The 26,451-nt window shown below is 31.8% G+C and overlaps 4 protein-coding genes across 5 annotated transcripts; 1 reads left to right on the forward strand and 3 right to left on the reverse strand.

The window, feature by feature from the left end:
• Nucleotides 1-567: 567 nt before the first annotated feature.
• On the forward strand, nucleotides 568-1,513 carry LOC130987747 (probable ADP-ribosylation factor GTPase-activating protein AGD14). 2 transcript variants are annotated; one of them, XM_057911398.1, is made up of 3 exons: nucleotides 568-741; nucleotides 817-865; nucleotides 1,054-1,513. In XM_057911398.1, the coding sequence occupies exons 1-3, from the start codon at nucleotides 606-608 to the stop codon at nucleotides 1,106-1,108; spliced, it is 240 nt and encodes a 79-aa protein (XP_057767381.1). In that variant the 5' UTR covers nucleotides 568-605; the 3' UTR covers nucleotides 1,109-1,513. The 2 variants fall into 2 exon arrangements, with proteins under 2 accessions (XP_057767381.1, XP_057767382.1); XM_057911399.1 differs by having other exon boundaries at nucleotides 574-741; nucleotides 820-865.
• A 9,987-nt stretch (nucleotides 1,514-11,500) lies between these two features.
• Nucleotides 11,501-12,434, reverse strand: LOC130987745 (uncharacterized). The gene is made up of 2 exons (XM_057911396.1): nucleotides 12,069-12,434; nucleotides 11,501-11,945 (listed from the first exon to the last, which is right to left on the reverse strand). Exons 1-2 carry the CDS (start codon nucleotides 12,422-12,424, stop codon nucleotides 11,870-11,872), a joined length of 432 nt encoding a protein of 143 aa, XP_057767379.1. The 5' UTR covers nucleotides 12,425-12,434; the 3' UTR covers nucleotides 11,501-11,869.
• Nucleotides 12,435-13,477: 1,043 nt separating this feature from the next.
• LOC130987742 (uncharacterized) lies at nucleotides 13,478-14,713 on the reverse strand. The gene is made up of 3 exons (XM_057911393.1): nucleotides 14,131-14,713; nucleotides 13,822-13,939; nucleotides 13,478-13,686 (listed from the first exon to the last, which is right to left on the reverse strand). Exons 1-3 carry the CDS (start codon nucleotides 14,604-14,606, stop codon nucleotides 13,660-13,662), a joined length of 621 nt encoding a protein of 206 aa, XP_057767376.1. The 5' UTR covers nucleotides 14,607-14,713; the 3' UTR covers nucleotides 13,478-13,659.
• A 1,389-nt stretch (nucleotides 14,714-16,102) lies between these two features.
• On the reverse strand, nucleotides 16,103-18,756 carry LOC130987743 (chaperone protein dnaJ 72-like). Its single transcript, XM_057911394.1, has 3 exons — nucleotides 18,100-18,756; nucleotides 16,589-16,658; nucleotides 16,103-16,457 (listed from the first exon to the last, which is right to left on the reverse strand). Exons 1-3 carry the CDS (start codon nucleotides 18,537-18,539, stop codon nucleotides 16,392-16,394), a joined length of 576 nt encoding a protein of 191 aa, XP_057767377.1. The 5' UTR covers nucleotides 18,540-18,756; the 3' UTR covers nucleotides 16,103-16,391.
• Between the last annotated feature and the right edge of the window lie 7,695 nt (nucleotides 18,757-26,451).

The raw sequence follows: 26,451 nt of genomic DNA on the forward strand, positions 1-26,451 counted from the left end.
TTTTGCAATCCGCGCTAAGATTTGGGGGACACGTGGCAGCACTTGATACGTGCATCAGTGCTGCCATGATTAAGAGCACTGATGAAATCTTCCTCATTGTGGAGATCATAATTTCTGTATGTTTTTTGGTTTGAGTAATTTTTGAATATATATTGTGTAGTTAATTTTGTAGTATGAGACAATAGGGTATATATACTGGTTAATTAGGTGGTGTTGTTACGAACTTTGTTTTGAGCCTTTAAGGATTATTTATTGCAGGTCAACTTTTCTTGTATTGAATTAATTAAAAAGCATCGAGATATTGCAGTTACAACTTTTGGAATATCTCAACTTTATTGAGAAAAAATATAAATATTATTTTACATTTAGAAAATCAACAGCAAAGACTTGAGATGTCCAATATGTTTCAAGTTGAAAGTATTTTTTTTTTCTTTTCCTTTTGTTGTTATTGTAAAGTGGGTTTACTCTACATAATTAATACTCCCTTCGTCGAGAATTAAGAAATTGGTATTTTGTGTGTTAAGTGTGGTAGGTGGAAAAATGAAAATGTGAATAAAAGGATTCTGCATATTATACCATTGTGTGTTTAGGCTCAATTCTGGGACATGAGCTCGTTGCAAGCAGCTCTTCCGAGTAATCAGGCACCGGCTACCTATGTTAATGATGTGAATGAATCCTGGTTTCCCCAGAATTCTGTTGCATCATACGTCCCCGGTGCCGCTGCATTTGATCCTCTAAATGGTATTTTCATTTCATTTATATGATTGTCTTTAAAACTCTCCCACTGTACATCACACCAAATCTCTGCTTTTTCAGCAGGCTCTTTCGGGTATATAGTCGGGCAAGTGCCAACCACCCAAATACAGTAAGTTGTCTTGAATTTCATATTCGGCTTTTACTAAATCAATGTTTTCGCGTAGGTAAGTTCTCTTTCATTGCTTCATCGGCTCTTATAGGACGTTTTTTTGTTTTTTCCTTTCATTTTCTTTGTCAAGAAACACTGGCTTTCAGCTCACCCTCGGTTCTAACTAATCAGTTGGTGCTTTCTTGCAGGAGCAGCCCTGCTCAAGGCCCCGTTGCATCCATCGGGGGCAATCCTTTTGCATAGCGTTCGACTCGTTCTGTTTTGTTAGTACCATGTATCAAGAGTCTCTTTTTGTCCACTGTAATTAAGTCTAGTTCCTGAGAAACGTTCTGTTTTGTTAGTACCATGTATCAAGAGTCTCTTTTTGTCCACTGTAATTAAGTCTAGTTCCTCTTTTCTCAGACACCAGCATTCCTTGTTTCCAGTTTTTCATATTTGTATTCTTTGAGGAATAAGATGTAAGAAAGTGTCTCGTTTTTTCGACACCGGACCCGCCCAGAGGCCGAGACGCCGGTGGTTGTGTAGGTATATGTATGAAGCAAGTGCCTCATCTTGGTGCTTTATGGTTGTAACTTGTAAATATCGTTGAAGCTGAAATTGGATCAAAATATGTTTTTTCTATGCAGAGTGATTCATTTTTGTGAAAAATCGCGTGCATTCACAACTAACGTTTGTTAATTTTTCTAAATAAAGTTTAATTAGGATGGATGCATTGTGTGTACTTTACAATTAGAATGATCAAATATATACAAATTCTATAAATTCAAAGCCGTAAATTGTAAATTTGATGATTTTGATCATAATTTATGAGATGAAAAAAAAGAAACGAAAGAGAAATTGATATGTTGAGGTATCTATTGGAAAAATTCATATGTTCTTTCTTTATTAGATACCAAAACCCCTAATGATGATGGTCAACTAATGTAATTTGGATTGCAATTCGTTTGTTAGAGAACTTGCTTTATTTCTAAAGAAAATCAACAAGAAAGAATCAGTAGCCAAAGATTGTGAGCCTCTCAGTTTCTATGTATGGTTTCAGCTTACAATCAAAAATTTAAAATTTACAGATTCTACAAGAAGAGAAGTCTATTAATCAACAAGCCTACTGATAGAGAAAAGCTACCTAAAATAATGGAGATTAGTTTGTGAAGAATAAACAAAGGATGTTATCAGTCAACCTCATCAGCCGAGAGAGTCAATTACCCAGATACCAGCTATAGTCAGCAAATCCAAATCGAACCCGTCGAATCCACTCGGACCGACGGGTTCTGTCCGGACCGAACCGACCCACTATGTATGTACAGTTCGGGTCGGGTCAAATTTATAGGACCGAATTTTTTTCGGGTTGGTCAGGGTCAAACCCGTTAAATCCGGACCGACCCATATATTTATAAATTAATTATTTATTTTATATATTTAATATTTGTAATAATATTAATAAAATTTAAATTCAAATTTCTACTGTTCTACATTGAGTAAATCTGGAGACTGAAATAATAACTCCATATTTTTGTAACTTATATTTATGTATGTTGTATATATGAATCTTGATTTGCTATGATTTCGAAGCTTCTTAATTAGCCACTGTTATGCAAAGAATTGATTGATTGGTGAATTAGCTAGAATTGATAGAATTGATTGTATTTCACAAACTCTAGCTCGATTATTTACGTATGTCATGTATATACGAATATGAAATTATGTGTATCAGAATATTTGTGTATCAGAAAAATTAAGAACAAAACAAAAAAAGAAAAAAAAATTACATTGTCGGTGGATCGGAATCCGAACCGAACCGGACCCGTTGCTCGAATTCGGTCCGGTCCAGTCCCGAGTCGATCCACACTCAGGATTCGGTCTGAGTCGGTCCAACATTTCAAAAAATTCGGTCCATCAAATTCGACGGATCAGTTTGGGTCCGACCCGCTGCTCATCCCTAACCAGCTGAAGTAGCCGTAAACATATTTGGACATATAGGATTTCATACGGTCACTTCAACATTTATTATTGTCGAGAAATGAGAGAGATAGCAAAATGAAAAAAAAAAAAATTAATACAGATTTAATTGGAGTGAAAAATGAGAAAAACGATTTATATGCAAATATGCAATTAATTGACCCCTTTTCAACCCCATTTATGCATTGTCGTAAAAAATTAGACTCCCAGCCTTCATATTTTAACTTATAGAAACATAATTTATTCACAATTTAAAATTGTAAAATAAAAATTATAAGAAATTCATATTTTTTTTCCTAGAAAACTTAAGTAGAAATTAAGGACACAAAACTATAGAAGTTATGTATAACAAACCCATACAGAAAAATTCAAGAAATATTTTATGAAAAAGAACTGCAAAGAAATTTGACAATAAAAAACATAAAATATATGGACTATTACTTATATAATGAATCACATTCAATACCTCCTGTTTAGTTTTTAGAAAAAATGGATGCCTCCATTTAGTTACTATATTACTAACTATCAACTGTAATTTTAAAAATATAAACCAATGAATTATTCCATTCATGGATATATAAAATTCTATATACATATTTTTACTGTTCAATCCATACGCATTCTCCTTCTTCTTCTTTGCGTTGCAATCAAGACAAAAATGTAAACAGAAAGGAATTACGTAAAGTTATCACTAGTTGTGATGATGCATGTGATTTTCTGGTTGATGTTCCATGGTGAAATCATTGGCTTGTTTACTACAAAAATGAATAATATATCTATAACATTGTAGCATCTTTCTTACTTCAAAATATAATGGATTGTATTGTGACAATACATGAATTGATTTTGAAACGTCCAACCTTGCCACCAATAGAGCAGAATAGTCCCACGAGGGCCACGACTTGCTATTTTTCACTGTGACATCATATTAAATTTGGGCGAAATGGTCAATCGTGGGACAATTCATAATTATTTTTAAATTCATATTTTTGGCAAAAAATAAAAGTCATGATATACACAAGATAATTGACAAACTTAAACGTATTTTCCAGCAATAAACCCTAACTAGTTTTGCTCCCGTGCGATGCACGGTAATAGTTATTTAACTAAATTATTTAAAAGTATAAGTAATCTATACTTTTTAATGTTGAATGTCTTTTTATATTATACTAATATTTTTATAGCTTAAAAGATAATATTGATAATTTTTTAAATTTATATAAGAGAGATCTCACTAATACTATAATTGTTTAAATAAAGGTGACTTTTTATAGTTGTATGTAAGTTAAATCAATGACCAATATCAATTAACAACATATTTTTATCAACTATCATTATTAGCTAGTTAAAATGTCCATCAAAATATTCATCTGTTTTTATTTTAGGTTTCTATTATGAAATAATTTTTTTCTAAAACTTTATTTATGCATAGTAGTAAAAAAGATTTTCTAGAATTTTTATTATTTGATGCATAATATACAACTCTGAATTTTTTCAAAATACTTCATTCGTCCCAGTTATATAGGCTGATTGAATCATGCAAAATGATTAAGAAAATCATTGTAAAAGAAAATTATACAAGTATATTCCTAACCTGTCCATATTTATTATTTGATAATACATTAATGCTAGAGTGAATCAAAGAATTAAATTAACGCGTATCAGGACAATAAAGATGAGAAGAAGTTTGATGATTGTTTTGAGCACACTAAAATTTATACTCTTTTGTCGTGTGAATTTATGATTTAAAAAATAAATAAATTTGAAGCTAAAATGAATTAATTTTTTAATGGAATATATAAATTGAATGGGAAAAAAATGACATAAGATAACATAAAAGTTTAAGATTTTTTTAAGAAAGTAAATGATTTATTTTTTAAAAAAATTCAATGAAGTGAAATCATTTTGAATTGACATTTTCACATTTTTGCTTTCTTTTTATATAAAAATAGATGCTTCATGAAAAAAATTGATCATTTTCATAAGTTTAAATTGTAATAACGAATTTGATTTTATTCTAATTTTTTTTAATCCTACTCACATCTTAGTTAGTGTTTTTCATTGAAAAATTATAAAGTTGATAACAAATGTAGCAGATCACTTGTCTTGATTAAGAGCTACTACTCTATAAAGTCCTCAAATTTTTAAAGGTGAAAATTTATTCCTTTTATGTTTGTGTATGTGAGTGACAAATTACTTTTAATGAACTACTTTGATTACATATATATAATATTGATATTATGAGTTATTTTGTTTAAACAATTATAATTTAGAATATTTGCATGTTTTTGCCCCTTCTATAGTATTATTTTATAGATATATATTAGATTAAATTAATGAACATTCATAGACTATAATATCTTATCTATTATAGATTAAAATCGATAAATATATATATATATATATACACATATATTGTATGGAATATACCATTTATATAACATAATATATTATTAATTGTGTATAAGTAAATCTTCTTAAGTTTATTACATGTCACTATAGAAATAACATTCAGTTAAAATATTAAAATTAATGTGTTGTCATGAGTTATGTCATTGTAACATTAATTATTAATTGTTGATCCAAAATTATCAATACATAAATATGATATGCCATTTAAAATTAAAAAAAATATAATTATTTCTAAAAATAGTAAAGTGATTTTTGGCGGGAAAAAATAATTTACTATTTTTGAAAATGGTTGTGTTTATATATAGATATATATATATATATATATATATAGGGTTGGGTTCCGGTGGATCCCTATGCTTATAATAGATCCGTAGATCCAAATCTAGACCACACATTTATGCATGTGGCGCATCAAGATGGTGACACGTGGCAAGGCATTTCAAGGCAAAATCTGGAGAGGGGTAAAATTGGAATGTAATTTTTGAAATTCAAAAAAAAAAAAAAAATTATATTTTCTCAAAATATGTATATTTTAGATACATAAAGTTTCATACGAGAATGCATGAACTTTCATATAAAAATGCATAAAGTTTCATATAAATATGCATAAGATTTCACCCCACCCCAACCCCACCCCCCACACCCCAGAACCCCACCCCACCCCAGAACCCCACCCCCACCCACCCCCTACCCCCCCACCCCCCACCCCACCCCCCCACCCCCAAAAAAAAAAATTTTTTTTTTATTTTTTTAAAAACTGATTTTCTGACCACTGACCCACCCCCACCCCCCACCCACCCCTCCCCCACCCAAAATTTTTTTTTTTTTAATTTTTTTATTTTCTCAAAAACTGATTTTCTGACCACTGACCCCCCCCACCCACCCACCCACCCCCCCACCCCCCCCCAAAAAAATTTTTTTTTTTTTGAAAATCAGTTTTTAAAAAAATAAAAAAATAAAATTTTTTTGGGGGGGGTGGGGGGTGGGGGGGTGGGTCGGTGGGGGGGTGGGGGGGTGGGTCGGTGGGGGGTGGGGGGTGGGGGGGGTGGGGGGTGGGTGGGGGTGGGCCAGCAATTAGAAAATCAGTTTTTGAAAAAAAAAAAAAAATTTTTTGGGGGGGGGGTGGGGGTGGGGGGGTGGGGTGGGGTGGGGGGGGCAGGGGGCAGGGGCAGGGGTGGGGTGGCGAAACTACCAGATTTATTAAAATGAAATGCATTTTTTGTATAATTTAATGCATTTTTATGTGAAAACTTTATGCATTTTTGTTTGATTTTATATGCATGTGAAACATGCATATTTTTGGGGGTGGTAATGGGGAGGGTTGGGGGGTGGTGTGGGCTGGATTGGGGGGTGGTATGGGGTGGGGTGGTGAAAATACCAAAACTGGAAAAATTAAATGCATTTTTCTGTTCAAAGTTATGCATTTCATGTGAAAACTTTATGCATCTTTGTGTGAAACTATATGCATCTAAAATATATCTATTTTGAGAAAATCTAAAAAAAAATATATTTTTTTTAATTATTAAATCCGAAAATTACATTCCAATTTTACCCCTCCAGATTTTGCCTTGGAATCCTTGCCACGTGTCACCATCTTGATGCGCCACATGTCATAAATGTGTGGTCAAGATTTGGATCTAGGGATCTATTATAAGCATTGAGATCTATATGATCCCATTCCTATATATATATATATATATAGATAGATATAGATATGAAAATACAAATATGTCATGTGTATTGCACGGGGTGCGATGATAGTTCATTTGCAGTAAAAGTGATGAATTTGGGGGGGGGGGGAGGGGGCTTATAGGGGATTGGAACACAGAACCATCCAATAAAATGATGAATTCACTGTAGATCTTTATGATCTAAATGCAAAAAATGGTTCATGGTTTATATCTTAAAGAGACTTTTGATTTATTTTAGCCAATCTATATAACTAATATATTTACCAATATGATTTGGAGTAGACGAAATGAAGATAAACTAAAAAATAAAAAATAAAAAAGAATCTAAAATTAGTAAGTTAATTTTAGTAGAAAAAATATAACTTATTATTTATGAGAATAGTTTTCTTTCACATACAATAAGAATATTAGTAGAAAAATTAACGAATAAAATAAGAAGATTAGCGTTGACATCTATTATATAATAGGATTAAGCCTTAACCTATGTGGCATATCTAGAATCTCACCATTTCAAAATTTACCATATATAATCTTCATCATTTATTAATTAATAACTATTATATTTTATCTAAAGATTCATTAATCTTAATAAATATAATTAATAATAAATGTATATATATATAATAATAATAATAATAATAATAATAATAATAATAATAATAATAATAATAATAATAATAATATTAGCTTACACATAATCTAAATTAATAAATTTTATTATTTATTTTATCTCGATAAAAATTAGATTCATATAAAGATTTACCATATATAATCTTCATCATTTATTAATTAATTAACTATTACATTCCATATAAAGATTCATTAATCTTAATAAATATAATTAATAATATATATATATATGTAATAATATTAACTTACATCTAATCTAAATTAATAAATTTTATTATTTATTTTATCTAGATAAAAATTAATCTTAATAAATATAATTAATAATAATAATAATATCTATTCTATTATACGATCAGGCCTTAGCCTACGTGACAGGCCTCAAATTCTTTCTTTTCAATCTCAATCTCCAACGTGGCATTTGAGAATCCAATCTATAGATTCTCATTCTCACTTTTAAAACAAAAGTCGCGCCTCCCTCTTCCTCACCCCATCGCCGCCGTCCCTTAATCCGATCGGCGTCGTCTCCCCCTTCACTGTCTCTCTCTTATCTCAATCATTTTCTCTCTCTAAAGTTGATTATTGCACACTCAAATCGAGCTCTAATTCCTCCCTTAAACTGTCCGCCTCTCTCTCTCTCCCTCTAAAAACTCCATGAGAGTTCTCCATTCGAAGCAATTAATACAAGAGCCCTAAGATTTCTTTTTCCTATAACCCGTTGTCGTTCCTTCTTCTAGACTCCGGCGAAATAATCGCCGCTGAGCTTGCGGTTCGTCCGCCGCCGAGTCACCGCTGAGCCCTGGAGTTCGCCCACCGTGCCGTCGACCCCCACCCCATCGACGACTTCTCTGTTTTGATACCTCCATTTTCGGATCTGCCGTGATTCTTCCTACACACCTATGGTAAGTATTAAATTAGTTTTCTAATATATTCTCATTCTTACTTTTAAAACAAAAGTCACGCCTCCCTCTTCCTCACCCCATCGCCGCCGTCCCTGAATCCGGTCAGCGTCGTCTCCCCCTTTACTGTCTCTCTCTTCTCTCAATATTTCTCTCTCTCTAAAGTTGATTGCACACTCAAATCGAGCCCTGATTCCTCCCTTAAACTGCCCGCCTCTCTCTCCCTCTAAATTCCGAAGTCGCCGCCGTCCTAAGGGCGGCGTTGCTCCACCTCATCTCTGACTCCCTCTTCCATTCCTTAATTAGTTCAATTATATTTCCACTTCTTAAACCCATGAGAATTCTCCATTTGAAGCAATTAATACAAGAGCCCTAAGATTTCTTTTTCCTATAACCCGTTGTCGTTCCTTCTTCTAGACTCCGGCGAAATAGTTGCCGCTGAGCTTGCGGTTCGTCCGCCGCCGAGTCACCGCTGAGCCCTGGAGTTCGCCCACCGTGCCGTCGACCCCCACCACACCGACGACTTCTCTGTTTTGATACCTCTATTTCCGGATCTGCCGTGATTCTTCCTACACACCTATGGTAAGTATTAAATTAGTTTCCTAATTTAATAACGTGTTTCACTATTTTAAATATAGAATGATTATTATTTTAGAAAGAACAAATTTTGGAAAGAATTTTAACAATGGAAACTTATAACCTAGATTTTTAGCTATAAATTCCTTAGTTAATAATGATTTACGCTGCATCGTGTTTTTTCAGCCAACACAAGGTACTTTTGTTCTTCTTTTGCTGTGTTTAGGGAGCAAAGCAAACCTTTTGCTGTGTAATTTTAGTGTTTCGTATTTGAATAAAATTTGTTTCTGACTTGTGAAAGATATGTTATAAGCCTTTCGACGGAATATGTAAATTACATTTGATTGGGTCCATATATTTCATAGTGATTTATTCTTCTTTTGCTGTGTTTAGGGAGCAGAGCAAACCTTGCAGAAAGAAGGTCCGAGTTTTGGCAAGTCCATTCATCATCATCATCATCACCATCACGTTCATGCTCTTAATCTTAATTAATTAAATTTGATTCATAACACATCTGATGAGGGGTGAAATATGCAAGGTCCTAAGATCACGACACGTGGCTTTGCTTGGAATACCAAAGTGGAATACCAAAGATGAGTAGCAAGGAGCAAAGAAGCTGTGAGAAATAGGCAGAGGGAAAAGTCCAGAGCAGAGCTAACCAGGGCAGAGTTGCCAGAGCAGAGCTTCCAGAGCAGAGCTTCCAGAGCAGAGCTTCCAGAGCAGAGCTGCCAGAGCCAGAGCTAACCAGAGCAGAGCTTCCAGAGCAGAGGGCCAGAGCCAAGTTGCCAGAGCAGAGATGCCAGAGCCAGAGCTAACCAGAGCAGAGTTGCCAGAGCAAAGCATTTAGAGCACAGCTGCCAGAGTAGAGCTTCCAGAGCAGAGCTGCCGGAGCCAGAGCTAAGTTATTAAAGTCAGAGCCAGAGCCAATTCGCCAGATCCAGAGTCAGAGCTAAGTCATTAGAGTCAGAGCCAGAGCCAAATCGCCAGATCCAGAGTCAGAGCTAAGCTATTGGAGCCAGAGCGCGGAGCCACACGCAAGAGACAATTCGCCAGAAGGCAGAGCTACTTAGCAGAGCGGAGCCAAAGAGTAGAAGTCTGTCCCAAGGAAGGAAATCCAGAGCTACTAGACAGAGCGGGATGATGATGACATAATCCAGCTCTGTAATTAGGGGACAACGACCTGACAAGTTATAATCTAATAATATCCTTAATTAGTTTAATGGCGAGCATGCGAAATAGATGATCAGACGAATTTACTACTTTACCCCGACTGTAATGCCTATAAATATCTACGATGATGAAATAAAGCACACGCTCTCTCTTTTACTACTTTAAGAACTCTTCTATTTCATTTCACTCTAGAGTTTGAACTAATAAAATTACATATATAAATAAAATATCTAAATTGTTAGAGTTATGTTTGTTAGATAGTTGACAATTGGAGTCATGGTTGAATATAATTTCATATTTGATGATGCTCTCTCAAACTTTAGATGAGATGATGCTCAAAACTCCAGACGAGATGATGCTCTTTCAAGTTTTAGATGAGATGATTCTCTTTCAAGTTTCAGACAAGATGATGCTCAAAAGTTAGAGGTGATCTGTCAAGTTTACGACGAGATGATGCCCACAACTTGGTTGGTCTTAAAATTCCAAATGATACGATGTTTGATAAATCAGTTATGGTCTTTTAAATATCATGCAAGATTATTTTCATAATTAGTAATGTTTTAGAAGCTCGGAATTATATGATACTCTCAATTCAATTATGATTTTTCAAACTCCATATAAAATTATGGTCAAAAGGCAAAATAAAAAAAAATTGAACAAAATTAATAAATCTTGTAACAACAAATGCAACAAATCAATCCTTCATCATACCTATGTCAAATTTATATGTATTTCTACTCTTTTTTTTTTTTTCTTACGCGTCAACTTTTATAAAATTTCATATGAAAACTAATGGGTATTTTATGATCTCAACAAAATTAATAATTTAATTGCTAAAAGTTGTTGAGATTAATATAATTTAAAATGTATTACTAATTTAATTTAATTTAATTTAATTAATTATATAAATAATTTACATAAAAACTTATTTTATATAATTATCATAAGAATAAAATAAAATATATAAATTACAAGAAAATATGTACCCGTCGAAATTCGACGGGTAATACACTAGTAAAGATAAAGAGATTAGTAGAAAAGTTATTTATTGCTTGAGAAAGAAAACTATTCTTTTAGACTCTATAGATCAAATATAATTGGTATAAATATTTCAAAAAAAAAATTAGAATTTTAATGGAATAATTGAAAATTTGAAATTATGTGAGAAATTATCATATTTCATGTTATAATGTAATTCATTATTCTTACATTATATATAATGGATATATTTGAAGGAATCATTAATTACTATACTATAATATTTGTAGGTGTGAACTAATTACCATAAACAAAATATATATATAAATCATCATAAATATACATATGTTATGTACTAATTCTAATCTATCTATATTATATGAAATAAATCACAAAAAATAAGTACATTGATATGTACATACATATGTTATGTACTATATTAGATTATATACATGTGCATACATATAACCGACTATTAATATGTGAATGAATTAGTCAATATTGACATATTTATGATATCAACTAATTATCATATTTAATGCTTTAATTAATTGTTAATTACCAAATTTAAGATAGGACTAAATAGTGATTGGTATAGAAATCACTCTAGTTTTGGATGAGCTTTTATATAGATATAGATTCAACGTTTTATTTCATACTACATATATACCTTGTAAATAGATTGGAAAAGAGCCTTAATCAACCAAATCAACAAAACAATCAACAAAATCAAAATTAGCAACAGCTTCCACGATTACTTGAGCTGTGAACCTGATGCAATGCAAACACAAACAAACAAATAATTCTATCAAGTAAAGTAGTATACTGCATATTATTCGCAAACATGAAATGTGATAACCAGCAGAAAAGTTTGAAGGAATGAATGTTTCTTACTTCAAAAATCCCACGCAAACGCGTCTTAGAAATCTCAAGGCGGCGGCGGCGCGGCGTTTTCGACGAGACTGAGACGATTTTGTGTAGCCGCCGCGATTAGATTGACCGGCATTCGACTGCTTCTGCGGTTCACGCTGACGAGGCTCACTTTCATTAGATCTGATGATCAGATCGTAGGCTGCGCGCTTACGGTCGTCGACGAGAATCTCGTAAGCATTCGTGATCCGCTTGAACTCTTCGACGGCGGCGCCTGTCGTCTGCGGATGGGATTGCACGGCGAGTTTCCGATAGGCTTGTCTGATTTCGATCTCGCTTGCGGTCTTTGCGACGCCCAATATGTTGTAAAGGCAACTCATTGGTGTTTTAGGTTTTGGAGAATGGCCATTGATGGTGATGATGCGTAGTACATAGAGATGTCCATGTCGATCGGGTCAATCCACCGGGCTTTGGGCCGGCCTATCGAGTTATCGAATTATTTGAGTGTGGATTGTAACTCTAAATATTCGGATTTCGAACTAATCCATTGAGCTAGTTGGACTCGAAAAGTTACTTTTAAGAAAATGATTAATATATTCTTATTGACAATATTATATTTATAATAAACAAATACTACATGTATAAATATATGACATATCAACAAAGACTTACACAATAATATGCAACTCTTACATATATAAAGATGCAATATTTTGTTAAATAATTATAATTTTTTAATTTGTACATCTAAAATGAATCACATTAAAACCTCCATTAATTAGTTACACTATCAATTGTAATTTTAAAATAAATCAATGAATTATTCCATTCATGCCGCATTATTCGTGTGGACACAAAATTAATTTTTTGAGGTGGTTTTGGATACAATAGGGTGTACCACACAATTGTACTACACCCATACTTAAATCCTTATTGGCATTCTGACTCGAAAACCCACATCTTAGTTCCTTATCAACATTCCTTATCAACATTCTGACCCCAACCCATATCTTGATCTGAATCGTATAAATAAAATAACACTATTATGAGTATGGATCAACCCGATCGTACAACACACTCGGTTGTAGACAAGTTTTTGTGAATTCTTTATACATATTTTGGCCGTTCAATTTCTATACTTATTCAATTTACAAATGAGATATTACAAGGAACCAAACATCAAAGAGGTGATCTTGGGTACACCCGGGTGTACCGTACAACCGGGTTATACCTTCACTAAAATTTTGACCCATACCCTGATTTGAATCCATATCCTGATTCAACCCATATAAATAATACTATTATGGATATGGGTCAACCCGATTGTACGGTACACCCAGGTGTATCCAAGATTTTGTGAACATCAAATGACTTTTATTTTTTTTACAAATTATATAAGTAAATAAAAAAAATTAACTCAAACCCAGAACCTCAATTCTCCAACACCTAAAGCATCAAATAATTTTAGTTAGTAATGGATTCATGTACACGAACAATAAAAATCTAATGTCATTCAAAACCAATTAAGGAAATTCATCCAACAGTTTATATACACTCCGTTAGCTTAAAAAACTTTTAAACGAGATTAGCACTTCATCTGAGTTCTTTCAAAGGATTACTTCTTCTTCTTCTCATCGTTGTGCTGCAGTCACAGGAAAAAATGTATACAAAAATGTATACAAAAAGGAGATTAGTTGTGATGGTGGGATTTTCCGATTGATTGTATACTAAAAAAATGAATAATTAATATATCACGTTTTATTTCATGCATAAATACCTTGGAACTAGGTTGGAAAATAGCCTTGATCAACTGTATCAAAATTTCCAGCATGAGGCGTATCAGCATTTCTACGGCGGCGCGTACAACAGTTTCCACGATTACTTGAACTGTGAATCTGATGCAAACACAAACAAGTTTAATTTGTTTTTATTTTCTAGCAAGTATTTTCAATTTAATTTCATTCATAAAGATCTGCATTACAACATTCATATACATTGGCTCCTTATCTGCCCTAATTAAGTTATTCGCAAACATGAATGTTATGTGATAACCAGAAAAAAAATTGAAGGAATGAATGTTTCTCACCTCAAAAACTCCACGCACACGCGCCTTAGATGTCTCAAGGCGGCGGCGGCGCGGAGTTTCAGATGATGTCTCTGACGAGACTGAGCGGCGTTCGGAGATTTCGCCTCGCCTCCGCCGTCCGGGGATGATTTTGTGTAGCCGCCGCGAGATTGAGCGCCCTCCGCGGATGATTTTGTGTCGCCGCCGCGATTATTCTGACGAGATTGACCGGCATTCGAGCGCTCCTGCCGGTTATGCTGACGAGACTCGCTTTGATTAGATCTGAGATCGTAGGCGGCGCGCTTGCGGTCGTCGACGAGAATCTCGTAAGCGTTGGTGATCTGCTTGAACTTTTCGACGGCGGCGGCTCTCGTTCGCGGAGGGGATTGGGTGTGTTTGTCGGGGTGGAGTTGCACGGCGAGTTTCCGATAGGCTTGCTTGATTTCGATCTTGTTTGCGGTCTTTGCGACGCCCAATATTTTGTAAAGGCAGCTCATTGGTGTGTGTGTGTGTGTTTTAGGTTTGGGAGAATTGCCATTGATGGGTAGATGCGTAGTAGTAACAGTGTTGTCTTGAAAAACAAGATAGCCGCGAAAGAGTTCATCAAAATTGGGGGACCCATTAAAAATTATTTTATTGTTTTTCTATTTTGAATAATTATAAACATACAATGATTTAATTCAAAAAAAACATACAATAATTGACATTGACATATCTATATACTTAAAACCTAAACCAATTGTCTAATATTTTTCCGTCAAAACTTTATCAATATCACCATTAATAGCTATTAATTTAATTATTAATTACATTAAAATATATCTAAATATAGATATATGTATATGCAATTAATTTGTTTAAAGAATTTTTATAATTAAATTAATTAACCAACTTAATTTAGTGTTAATCAATAAATTTTCAATTTTAATTTTAATAATCTATGTAGATATTCGCATATTTCTTTATTTAAAATTAATTAACATAGATATAAAAACTAGCACACGTCTTATAGTAATAATTATGAATTGAAAATTATAATATTAAATTTTCTCATCCATTATTAGAATTTAGAATTTGATTTTATCTATATAATAGCATAATGATAGCAAAACTATTTTCCCATCTAAACTCCAATTGTAAATTCTCTTTTTTTTTTGCAAAATCACTTATTATTTCGAATTTTCGATTGGAAAGTTGAGTTGTTTGTTGACATAGATATGTTTGCATATTAAGAGACACAAGCTTGTTGATATGAGATGAACGAGTCCTACATGAAGAAGGTGTTCATCGAGTTGCATCTATATACAGGGACGGAGCCAGGAATTAAGTTCGGGGGGACTGAACTTGTACGGGCCCCCGATAATTTTTTTTTGGGCATTATGTATATTTAAGGTATTTTTTTTATTAAAATACGAGTATAATACTAATAATAACGAACAATATTTTCATAGATTATATAGTTTCAATATATCACAAAACTTTTTTTGGACATTCCGTATATTTAAGACATTTTTTATTAAAAGGCAAGCATAATAATAATAATAACAAACAACATGTTCATAGATTATATATTTTCTATATATTACAAATTAGTTTCCATACATTATAATTTTTTTTAGCATTTCATACATATTAGGCATTTTTTATTAAAAGACAAGTATAATAGTAATAATAACAAACAATATTTCATAGATTATATAGTTTTAAATAACAAAATTATCCTTAAATTAAGTATATATGAAAGAATATAATAACCAAATACTCTTTTATAAAATAAAATTATTTTATACTATAGGTATAAATATATATATCTATATATATTTAAAAAAAAAACTCAAAATTTGGGAGGGGGCTCTAGCCCCCCCCCCCCCCCGGCTCCGTCCCTGTCTATATATGAGATGGATACGTTTGCATATCAAGAGAAGCTTCTTGTGAATGCTCTAAGTATGCTTACATGGATCACTGATTTCACTTTCCATTTTACACCAGGATATGAATCTCATACCCATACCCCTTACTATATATAATCTACATTACAATATGCACATGAAATATCAACATAAGTCGATCCAAACTCCAATTCGTTTTCTGTGTGTATGTGTGTGTGTCCTACAATGAAGTAGGATGAATTATTTCAATGATGCTCAAGGATGAATACATACAGAATGAAATTTAGTGTAACATAGTTTGCATCTGCACACCATACTCAGACTTGGCCCATGCACCGGGCTCGCTTCATCAGACCGGAGTGCATCGCCTTGAGATATCAGCATTGACGACGCTCATTCAGAGCTATCCTTGCTAGCTTTAGCTTTTTCTATGGACTCCATCGTCTCTTCGAAAGATTTCTGCAATTAAAGAATCTTCCATTGATTACTAAGCTCTGGTACATTCAGATATCTTCCATTGATGTTATTTAAGGTAGAGTGAGAACTGGAGAGAGAAGCACGAAAGCATGGGATAAAAGTCGAGAGGATACCCCCGTATTATGCATCTTCCATAGTGCCTTGCCGCTAGCATCAATGATAAACATCCCACCTAACAAGATACTGGTGCAGAGATTATGTGAGTAGAGAGAGCGCCAAATAAAGGATCGCGTCTATATTTTTAATCTTTTATTTGTCGAATACATGAGCACATGTTCATATATGAGTTTATCCAAGAAATTTGAACTGAATATGATCACAAATTTACAGCATAAAAGTGACTGAATATAACCATCTCTGAAATATTTGAACAAGAAGCACAACATAGGGCACGAAAGTAACATGCACTACTGAATTCTATACACATACCTAACGTAAGAGAGAAAATTAGGAATAATACTAAAAACGCCACTGAAATGAGACTCAAGGAACACAGTACTACCTAAGCAAAGTACTGTGGTCGTTGATTTGAGCTTTATTTAGGCGCATATTGATAAATAAATCAATCTCCAAAGTTTTACACTCGCCTTTCTTAAATTAAGGGCGTCATTGTCATCATCATCATCATTCTTGCTTCATTAATTAAGCCGAACAGGTTCTAGTTTGAGAACAGAAAATTAGTAGCTCATGACTTATTAGATGTTGAAAAGTCCTTGGAAAGTGATTTATAATCTCAAGAATTTTACAATGTAGCTTCTTTAGGTTGTTTAGGGTTCCAAAAATGCACCATTTGCAACTTCGAATGCAATTTCAAAGTCGATTCTAAGATAAACAGAATACTTATCCGTTATCAACACACCAAAAAGCACTTTGATTACATATGCATAGACAGTATACTTAATGAAACTAAGTATGAACTCTACACTGATGCTCATCCAAACCTTGAAACAGACACGAAATGCAGCAAGCAAAACCCGAGGTTTGAGATGTTTATTACTTTACTTGACCAAATGCATCACACCATACTTATTCAAGTTTAGAGTATCCTTCTTTAATCCAAAGTCAATATCTACATCAACGGTTCACGGACACTACTCAGCACTCCATAAATTTTATTCTAAACTGTCGAGTTAGGCCTCTAACACTCTCGGGTGTTTTCAATTTGCTCAATAGGACTCTCACATAAACAGAAAGGTGATGATCATTCTGATCTACCACTATAGCTCTTTCGTCGTCTCATATAGCTAAATGTGACATTTCAATCCAAAAACCAAGCATCTAGAATGTCATCTAAAGAATTAATCTGAAGAAATACATCTGTGATCCGGCTTTGAACTTGCCAAGTTTGGTCATTATTGCTTCAAAAAAACTTCTAAAGCAACCATTTTACTCCAATATATAAATACATCTATCTCCATTGGCAAACTTGGTATCAAATTTTAAACATCAATCCAAATTTCAGACTTTCAATAAGACATGCACTTCCAACAATCATCACAATCACTTCAATCATCATTGACAATGAAGCTATGAAGATATTACAAACAATTAATCCAAACTAATAAAAAATTAAAAGAAGAAAAAAACAAAAATCAAGCTTGAAAAGGAAATTTAATTTAATTACCTGATAAGAGTGGCATTGAGAAGAAAACTTTTTGTGGTGAGATACCGAAGGCCCATCTCAAATCTCACGAAACCCCCGCCGCCGCCGCCTCTTCTCGCCGATCCACTATACCTATTAGCATAAGGATCTCTATAACCATAGCCTCCGCCGCCGCCGCCGTCGCCGCCGTAGTGGTAATTATATCGATTATTTTGATTTTGATGAGGCCCGTTCCCGTATGTATTTCTTCTGAGATTGTAATCGGCGCGCTTGCGGTCATCGATGAGAGTCTCGTAGGCCTCCGACAGCTGCTTGAATTTTACGGTGGCGGAATCTTTCAAGCTTTTGGGAGATTGGGAGTGTTTATCGGGGTGAAATTCCATCGCCAATTTGCGGAAAGCTTGCTTGATCTCTTCCTTGCTCGCGCTCTTATGAATCCCCAATATCTTGTAATGATCCATTGTTGCAACAATTTTTTTCAGCTCTCTTGATTTTGTTGTTTGTGGGAGTTGAAATCCGCCGCCGTTTAATGCTGCCGGTGGAAAAGGGGCGCGGGCGGGAGCTGCCCTGCTGCTGCCGTGGCGCGAAGACAGCCGTGAGTCATAGTTTCGTTTTTAATGTTTTTTTTTTTTCTTTTCTTTTAATTTGATCTTTATAAGGTTGGAGAGATCAAATACCTCTTTTTCAGACCGAGAGATCAAATATTAATTGATAAATAATTGATTATAACTAAATTATTAGGAAAGGATATAATTAGTCCTTCCACTATTTGCACCTAAATATACAAATTCTAAAATTATCACTACAAAAAAAAAAAAAAAATTGCTAGTGACATGAGGTTGAGTAGTTATTACGTGTGTCATAAAAATTAGTGGTATTTGATGGTGTAGCTAATCACCAATACATATATACATATATATAGATGAGTTATACTGAGAAATGAAAATGTTATCTTTCGTGAGAAACGAGAATGATTGCATATGCCAGTATATAATGTTGCATAAGTTGCAGTATAATACTGCATAATTTTTTACCTGGTTTCGAATCCTGAAGGGAGCGAAAATTTTATCTAATTAATTAAAAATTGTTATGTAGTCATTACAAGCAACTTATGCAAATTACAAGCATTTTATGCAACATATATACTAGCTTATGCAATTCACCGTAAATCTTCATAATTCAAGTGTTTAGAATTACTTTCCATTCACATTTTCAAATAAAAATTATATATGTATGCGAACGCGGGTGTAAAATCTTTAATCCTCCAAATACAGTTGTAATTTTTGTTTAGTGTCATTTTTGTGAGGGACCAAATTCAAATGTCTCATTTTTTATTTTTATTTTAAAAATTATAAAATGTATCTAATATATAATTAAATAATCAAATCCGCACGCAAACAAAACCTTTACACCACATAGGGGTGGAAAAATAACCGCCTGCGTGCATAACATTCACACCACACAGAGATGGAACACTACCCACACGTTTGGGATTGAATCCAAAACTTCTCACAAAGAAGAAACTTTTGGTGCCTTAGCTTTTCCACTTGAACTAGACCGCATTGACAAAATATCTCATTTTCTTTTTAACATATTTCAGAGATAAAAGACAAATTCTTTTTGTTTAGCTCGAAGTCGCTTAAATAAAATAGATTAACGCGTTTAAAGATAATTAAAAACATCATAACAGACACTATAATACGACGATCACGGCAAAATGTCTCGAGGTTAAAACCGCGTTTTCGATTTTAATTATATCGGATTTCCACGAAAGTTTACTGGATGTGATGTTTAAGTAAATCGCCTTAATTTAATTGTATCTAACATTTTCTTGAAATCACCCAAGACAATATATGACTTGAATTTAACCAAGTGGAAATACAAGGTAAAAGACCCATGAGCCCTCCTAATAAACCTCAAATTTCTAAGCACAGCCTCACCAAAACAACCTTGGAAAATTTTTAAAAAAAATCTTGAAAAATAATACTACATCTTGAGGATGACCTAGTTTAATTTTGAACTATTATTGCCTCAAGTAATGTACGGTTGAAAGCATATTATATCATTTATTTTTAGGTATTCGCCTGTAAATTAAATATACACTTTCTGAAATTTAATATGACTTTTACTTTCTGCTCACAAATATATGAACTTAGCATATTATCTAATTTTTGACACCGACAAAGAAAAACTCTAATTTATTCATTTTTGTTTACACAGTTAATTATGCTATATTTGAGCATTGTCTAGCTCTTTCATAGTTTTTAATTGTTTCAAATTGAACTTATCTAGATTGAAATATGAATTCGGCCTCCACGTTAATAGTAAATTAGGGTTTTTCCTTGTCGATGTCAAAAATCAGAAAAATGAATCATGCATGTATTTTGTGAGCAGAAAATAAAAGTCAAGTTAAATTTCAGAAAATAATAGATTAAAGTTTATGTATATATCATGCGAATACCACCCCTTTTATCTTTTAATAAATGACTTCGTTTTAACGCTGTTAAAATTGAAAATGTTTAATTTGACAAATTAAAAGGTATTGGTATATATTACTGAATATTTGAAAAATCGTGCTGGATTTGTAAATAGGGCAGAGAATCATGCATGATACGGGTGTGTTTGATATAAAAATTGAGATAAAGGGTGATAAATAAAACTTAGATAAATAAAACCTAGATAAATAATACCAGGCGGAGGAGATATTAAATTTTTCAGTGGAACAGTGATATAAGAGCGAGCCTCTCGCTTAATGTGGGCCTTCTTGTTAATCAATATTGCTATCAAACGCTTAGATAAGACATGATTATTTATCTATTTTGCTTTATCTAGGGCTATCAAACATGCCCAAAGATAAGACATATGATGGGGTTTGGAAAAAAAACTAACTTAATTATGACTAAAAGTCCATATATGGTTATAAAGAAAGGCATCTATCTATATATACATTAGTCTATAAATATATCCAATATACACAGCTCAAATACATTAAGAGACCAAAATAATTTTTAATAGAAGCTTGGCCTGCAGTTTCACTCTAAACAAGAAAAATCTTGTTCAAGGTTGAAATGAGGTATGTTGTTTCATCTTTTCTACACATTATGACAATATAGATTACATTTTTGTAATAAAAGTTTAAAGATAAAAATTCTGCAGTTGAAGTTTTTGATTCAGTATATATGTCATGTTTCATGCAAAACAGAATAAAAAAATTAATTAGGATATATAGAAACATATAAGCTATATATAGAGACTAGAGAGGATTCAAAATTAAATTGAACAACTATCTTTGTTTTGAATTAATTAATTAATTTGATGATAAACAGCGGAGGAGGGATTGATTCAGGCGCCGCCATAGCACTCGTGATCTTTGGCGGAATTGTACTTTTGGTCGTAGCTTGCGCGATCAGCGCTTGTTGCGGCGGCGGCGGCGGCGACGCTCAGCAGCGAGGCGATAAGGACGGAAACATGGTCGTTGTGGACGGCCTACAGGTTGCTCAAACGGTGTCCGCAGTCAACCCAGGTGGCTGCTGTGGCGGCGGCGATGGTGGTGCCTGCGGAGGATGCGGCGGAGGAGATTAACAGGTTATATATATATACCGGTTTGATGCATGTGTGGTTTTTTGGCTTTTAAGGAGCACTCCTTTGTAAATATTTTCACTTGGGAAAATTATTTTTTTTATATTTATATAAAATAAGAATGAAATAATTGCCTATAGATTTATTATATTAAGTAAAGTTTGTTGCCAATTTTAATTTACTACTTGATTAAAAGATGCATATATAATATAATGAGGCAATTTTTGAGGTAGACACTAAAAATAGTGAAAATTAATAGTTGTCCACCGACGTTATTTCACTAAATTTTACTAGTTAATTTTTGGATGAGAATGGCTCCGAACCCATTTCAAAATTTAAATCTCTATTTTAAAACTCATTTATCATTTCTATCTTTATGCTTCCTCATCTCTCTCGGTCCTCTCTTTATTCTCACCGGACGTCTTTTGAAAGAAAGGCAATGTCGCCGTCATCACCTGCGGCAAGTCATCATCGAAAAAGTAAAATAAGAAGATGAGAGCTTTTAGCAAAATAAACACCTGATAATATGTACTCCTTCCGTCTCACTTCAATTGGCACACTTGCCTTTTTTGTTTGTCTCACTTCAATTGACACTTTCCTAAAATAGTACGTGGTCCATATTTTCTCTACTCACATAAAATAAGTAGACCCTACCTACTTTACACTATTAACCATTTATTCTTAATCTATGTGCCCAACTCAAAAGTGCCAATTGAAGTGGGATGGAGGGGGTATATTATTGCCTAAGAGAGAGAGAGAGAGAGAGAGAGAAGAGAGAGCGTGAGAGAGAAGAGAAAAAGAGTTGTAGTATAAAAATAAGAGTAATTTCATCTATTTAGCACAAAGTTGACTAAAATTTACTGAAATTAAGTTGATGAACAACTATTTATTTCTACTATCCAAAAAGACACTCGCACCATTTTTTTTTTTTTCGCACCATTAACTCTAATAGAATTCATAATAGAGTTTATTGCATATAAATAACTGAACTTTCAACAAATTCTCATTTTGTACAATAGCTTTAAAATCAACTATTATTATTTTCTCATTATTTGCCCATTTTTTGTCGTGATGACATAGCTTAAATATACTCACTTTGGTATGCATATCAAACGCAGGTTGTGCATCCCCTATATCTAGATCAATAATGACATTTGAACACCAGGTGTACTGAACACCTGGTAAAAAACCGATTTTTTTAGTGGATAGAGAGCGGGCCGGTTTTAGGGGTTTATTATTTTTACTGTTTTATCCCTTGATTTTTTCTATGTATATATATCCGAAATTAGTCTCTCTCCCTTGATTTTTTCGTCCATTTTCTTTCCTTTTTTTTTCGGCTAATTTGTTTCCAATTTTCACAAAATCTTTTGTTTTGTTTCCTTATTTTTCGAAGACTTTGTTTCCTTATTTTTATGTTTTTATTTCAGAAAATTTTATAAATTATATAATTCGAATATTTTTTTTTTCGGTTTTGGTTTTTGATTTATTTGTTTTTTAATTTTATTACTGATTTGTTACCAATAATTTAGTGTTTCTTGTTATAATAATTCTAGATTTGTTTCCAGCTATTTTTTTTCTAAATTAATATTATTTATTTTTTTCCCGAAAATTATTACTCCTAAATTTTGTGTTTATTTGTTTTTTATTAATTTGTTTCAACTAATTTTGTGTTTCTCCTTAAAATAATACTAGATTTGTTTTCGGATATTATTTTTAAATTTTTTCAAAAATTAGATTTTTTTTATAAGATGAAAATAAATAATATTAAATTATGTTATTATTTCGGATATTTATATTGCTAATTTTTTTTTGTTTCCACTAATTTGTGTATTCCGCTAAAACTAATCTTAAATTTGTTTCCACTAATTTAGAGATTCTAATTCTGCTATAATTAATCCTAGATTTGTTTCCACTAATTTAGGGATTCTAATTCTCCCAAAACTAATCCTAGATTTGATTACCTAATTTGGAGATTATCCTAGAAATAATCCTTTCAACATATATTTTATTTTTCGATAATTATTTTGTATTTTTTGAATTGTATGTACAAATATACATTTGTTCAGTTTGGAAACAATATAATGGGGCATCAGTCGAAAAAATAAATAACATATACTTGGATTAAATGTACTATAATAATGCAGTAAACGCGATATAATAATAGGAAATAAATTTTAATTAATTAATAGAAATAAATTAGTGAAGGTTGGAAAAAAATGTGAATACGATGTGATTTTGGTTGGAAAACTATATACATTTTAGACAATGTATTATAATATAGTATTAAACGCGATATAATAATAACAAATAATTATACTCAATGAAATAGAGTTGAATTAATTAATTGGAATAAATTAGTGAATTTGAAAAAAAAATAAAATTTAAAAATATATTACATATACTTTATTTTAATATATTATAATAAAGTATTGTAATCGATATGATGATAACAAATTGAACCACGATCGTGTGAGTAACGAAGTCGAAATAGTTATACTCAATGAAAAAAAATTAATTAATTAGTTGAAATTATATAACAATATACTTGAAGACCATATATTATAATATAATATTAAAGTCGAAATAATTAAACTCAACATTCATCAAATTTAATTATATAATTGAAATATTATTAAAGTTGGAATCAAAAATAAAGTATAGTCAATCGTATGCAAAGATTTTTATTGGAATCTATATAACATATAGTTGAATACAATGAATTATAATATAGTATTAAACGAGATAAAATAATAAGAAATAACTATAGTAAATGAAATTTTTTTGTATTAATTAATTGAAATAAATTAGTGAATTTGAAAAAATAAAAATAAAAATCAAAATGAATCATACGGTGGTATTTTGGTCGGAGAACTATATAACAAATATTTGAAGACAATGTATTATAATATAGTATTAAGCACGATATAATAATAATTTTCGCAATGTAATAAAGTTGAATAATATAATTGAAATAAAGTTTTGATTTTTTTTAAAATAAAGTATACGCAATGAAATAAAGTTTAAAGAATTAGTAATTTTGAAAGAAAAGAAAAAATAGGGAGGTTGCGCGGTAAACTTTATAACATACACTTGAAGGCAAATTAGTATGTTATAGTATTGTAATTGATACAATAACAAGAAAATTGACTACCATAGTGACAGTGTGAATAGAAAAGTCCAAATAGTTAATCTCAAAGAATCATATACTTGAATTATAATTTAGTATGAAACGCGATATAATAATAATGAATAATTATACTCAATATAATAAAGTTGAATTAATTAATTGAAATAAATTAGTTAATTTGGAAATTAAAAATTAAATAAAATCAACCATGAATCATAAAAAAATAAGCTTATATGTCTTGCTTAATCGTAAAAAAAAAGGGTTAAGTACCAAATACCCTATATCGCGTATAGGACCCTATAGTCAGGGGGGGATTTGCTTAGGTTTAGCCACGTTGAGGTAGTAAACAGCGCGGACCCTGACTATAGGGTCCTATACGCGATAGGGGCCCCAACGTTGGGGGGGTATTTGGTACTTAACCCAAAAAAAAAAAAAAAAATGAACTACGATTGTGTGAGTAACGAAGTCAAAATAATTAAACTCAATGCAAACAAGTTTAATTGATAGTTGAAATTAATTAGTGAATTTGTAATAAAAAGGAATGAATCATATGATGGGATTTTGCTCGAAAAAAGTATATATAACGTATACTTTATTAAAAGCGATATAATAATAAGAAAATGAAATACTATAGGGTGAGTAATGAGAAAAAATTAAATAAGATGAATCATATGCAGGGATTTTGGTCGTAAACCTATATAGCATATTCTTTATTTGAATATAATATAAGCAAGTATTGTAATCGATGTGGTAATAGCAAAATGAACCACAATTGTCTGAGTAACGAAGTCGAAATTATTATATTCAATGAAATCAAATTTAATTGATTAGTTGAAATTATATAACAATATAACAATATACTTAAAGACCATATATTATAATATAGTATTATAGTCGAAATAATTAAACTCAACATTCATCAAGTTTAATTATATAATTGAAATAATAAAAAATTATATTATTAATTAAACCCGATATAATAATAAGAAATAATTAAAACTCAATGAAATAAAGTTGAATTAATTAAATGAAATAATTTAGTGACTTTGAAATAAAAATTAATATTCATGAATCATACGATGGAATTTTGCTCGGAGAACTACTATAGTGTGTCTAATGAACTCGTATAACTATACTCAATGTAATCAAGTTGCATAATATAATTGAAATAAATTAGTGTGAATAGCAAAGTAGAAATACAATTACTCAGTGATTCATACATAAGGGAAATCGCGTGAAAAAACTGTATAACATATAGTATATTTTTTGAATGTGTTACATTTTTTTGTGGAGAATGAGAATATCTAAATTAGTGAAAATAAATCTATGATTATTTTTAGAAGAATCACCAAATATATTGGAAACAATATATTGAGTATATTTATCAACGGATAATTAGTGGAAACAAATAAAAATAACAAAATTTTAGCAATATAAATATCCGAAATAATAACATAATTTAATATTAGATAAAATTTTGTTTTTACCTTATAAAAAAATCTAATTTTCAAAAAATTAAAAAATAATATCCGAAAACAAATCTAGTACTACTTATTTTTTTTAAGGAGAAACACAAAATCAGTTGAAACAAATTAATAAAAAACAAATAAACACAAAATTTAGGAGTAATAATTTTCAAAAAATAAATAAATAATATTAATTTAGAA

Source organism: Salvia miltiorrhiza, chromosome 6, assembly GCF_028751815.1.
Source record: "Salvia miltiorrhiza cultivar Shanhuang (shh) chromosome 6, IMPLAD_Smil_shh, whole genome shotgun sequence".
Lineage (NCBI taxonomy): Eukaryota > Viridiplantae > Streptophyta > Magnoliopsida > Lamiales > Lamiaceae > Salvia > Salvia miltiorrhiza.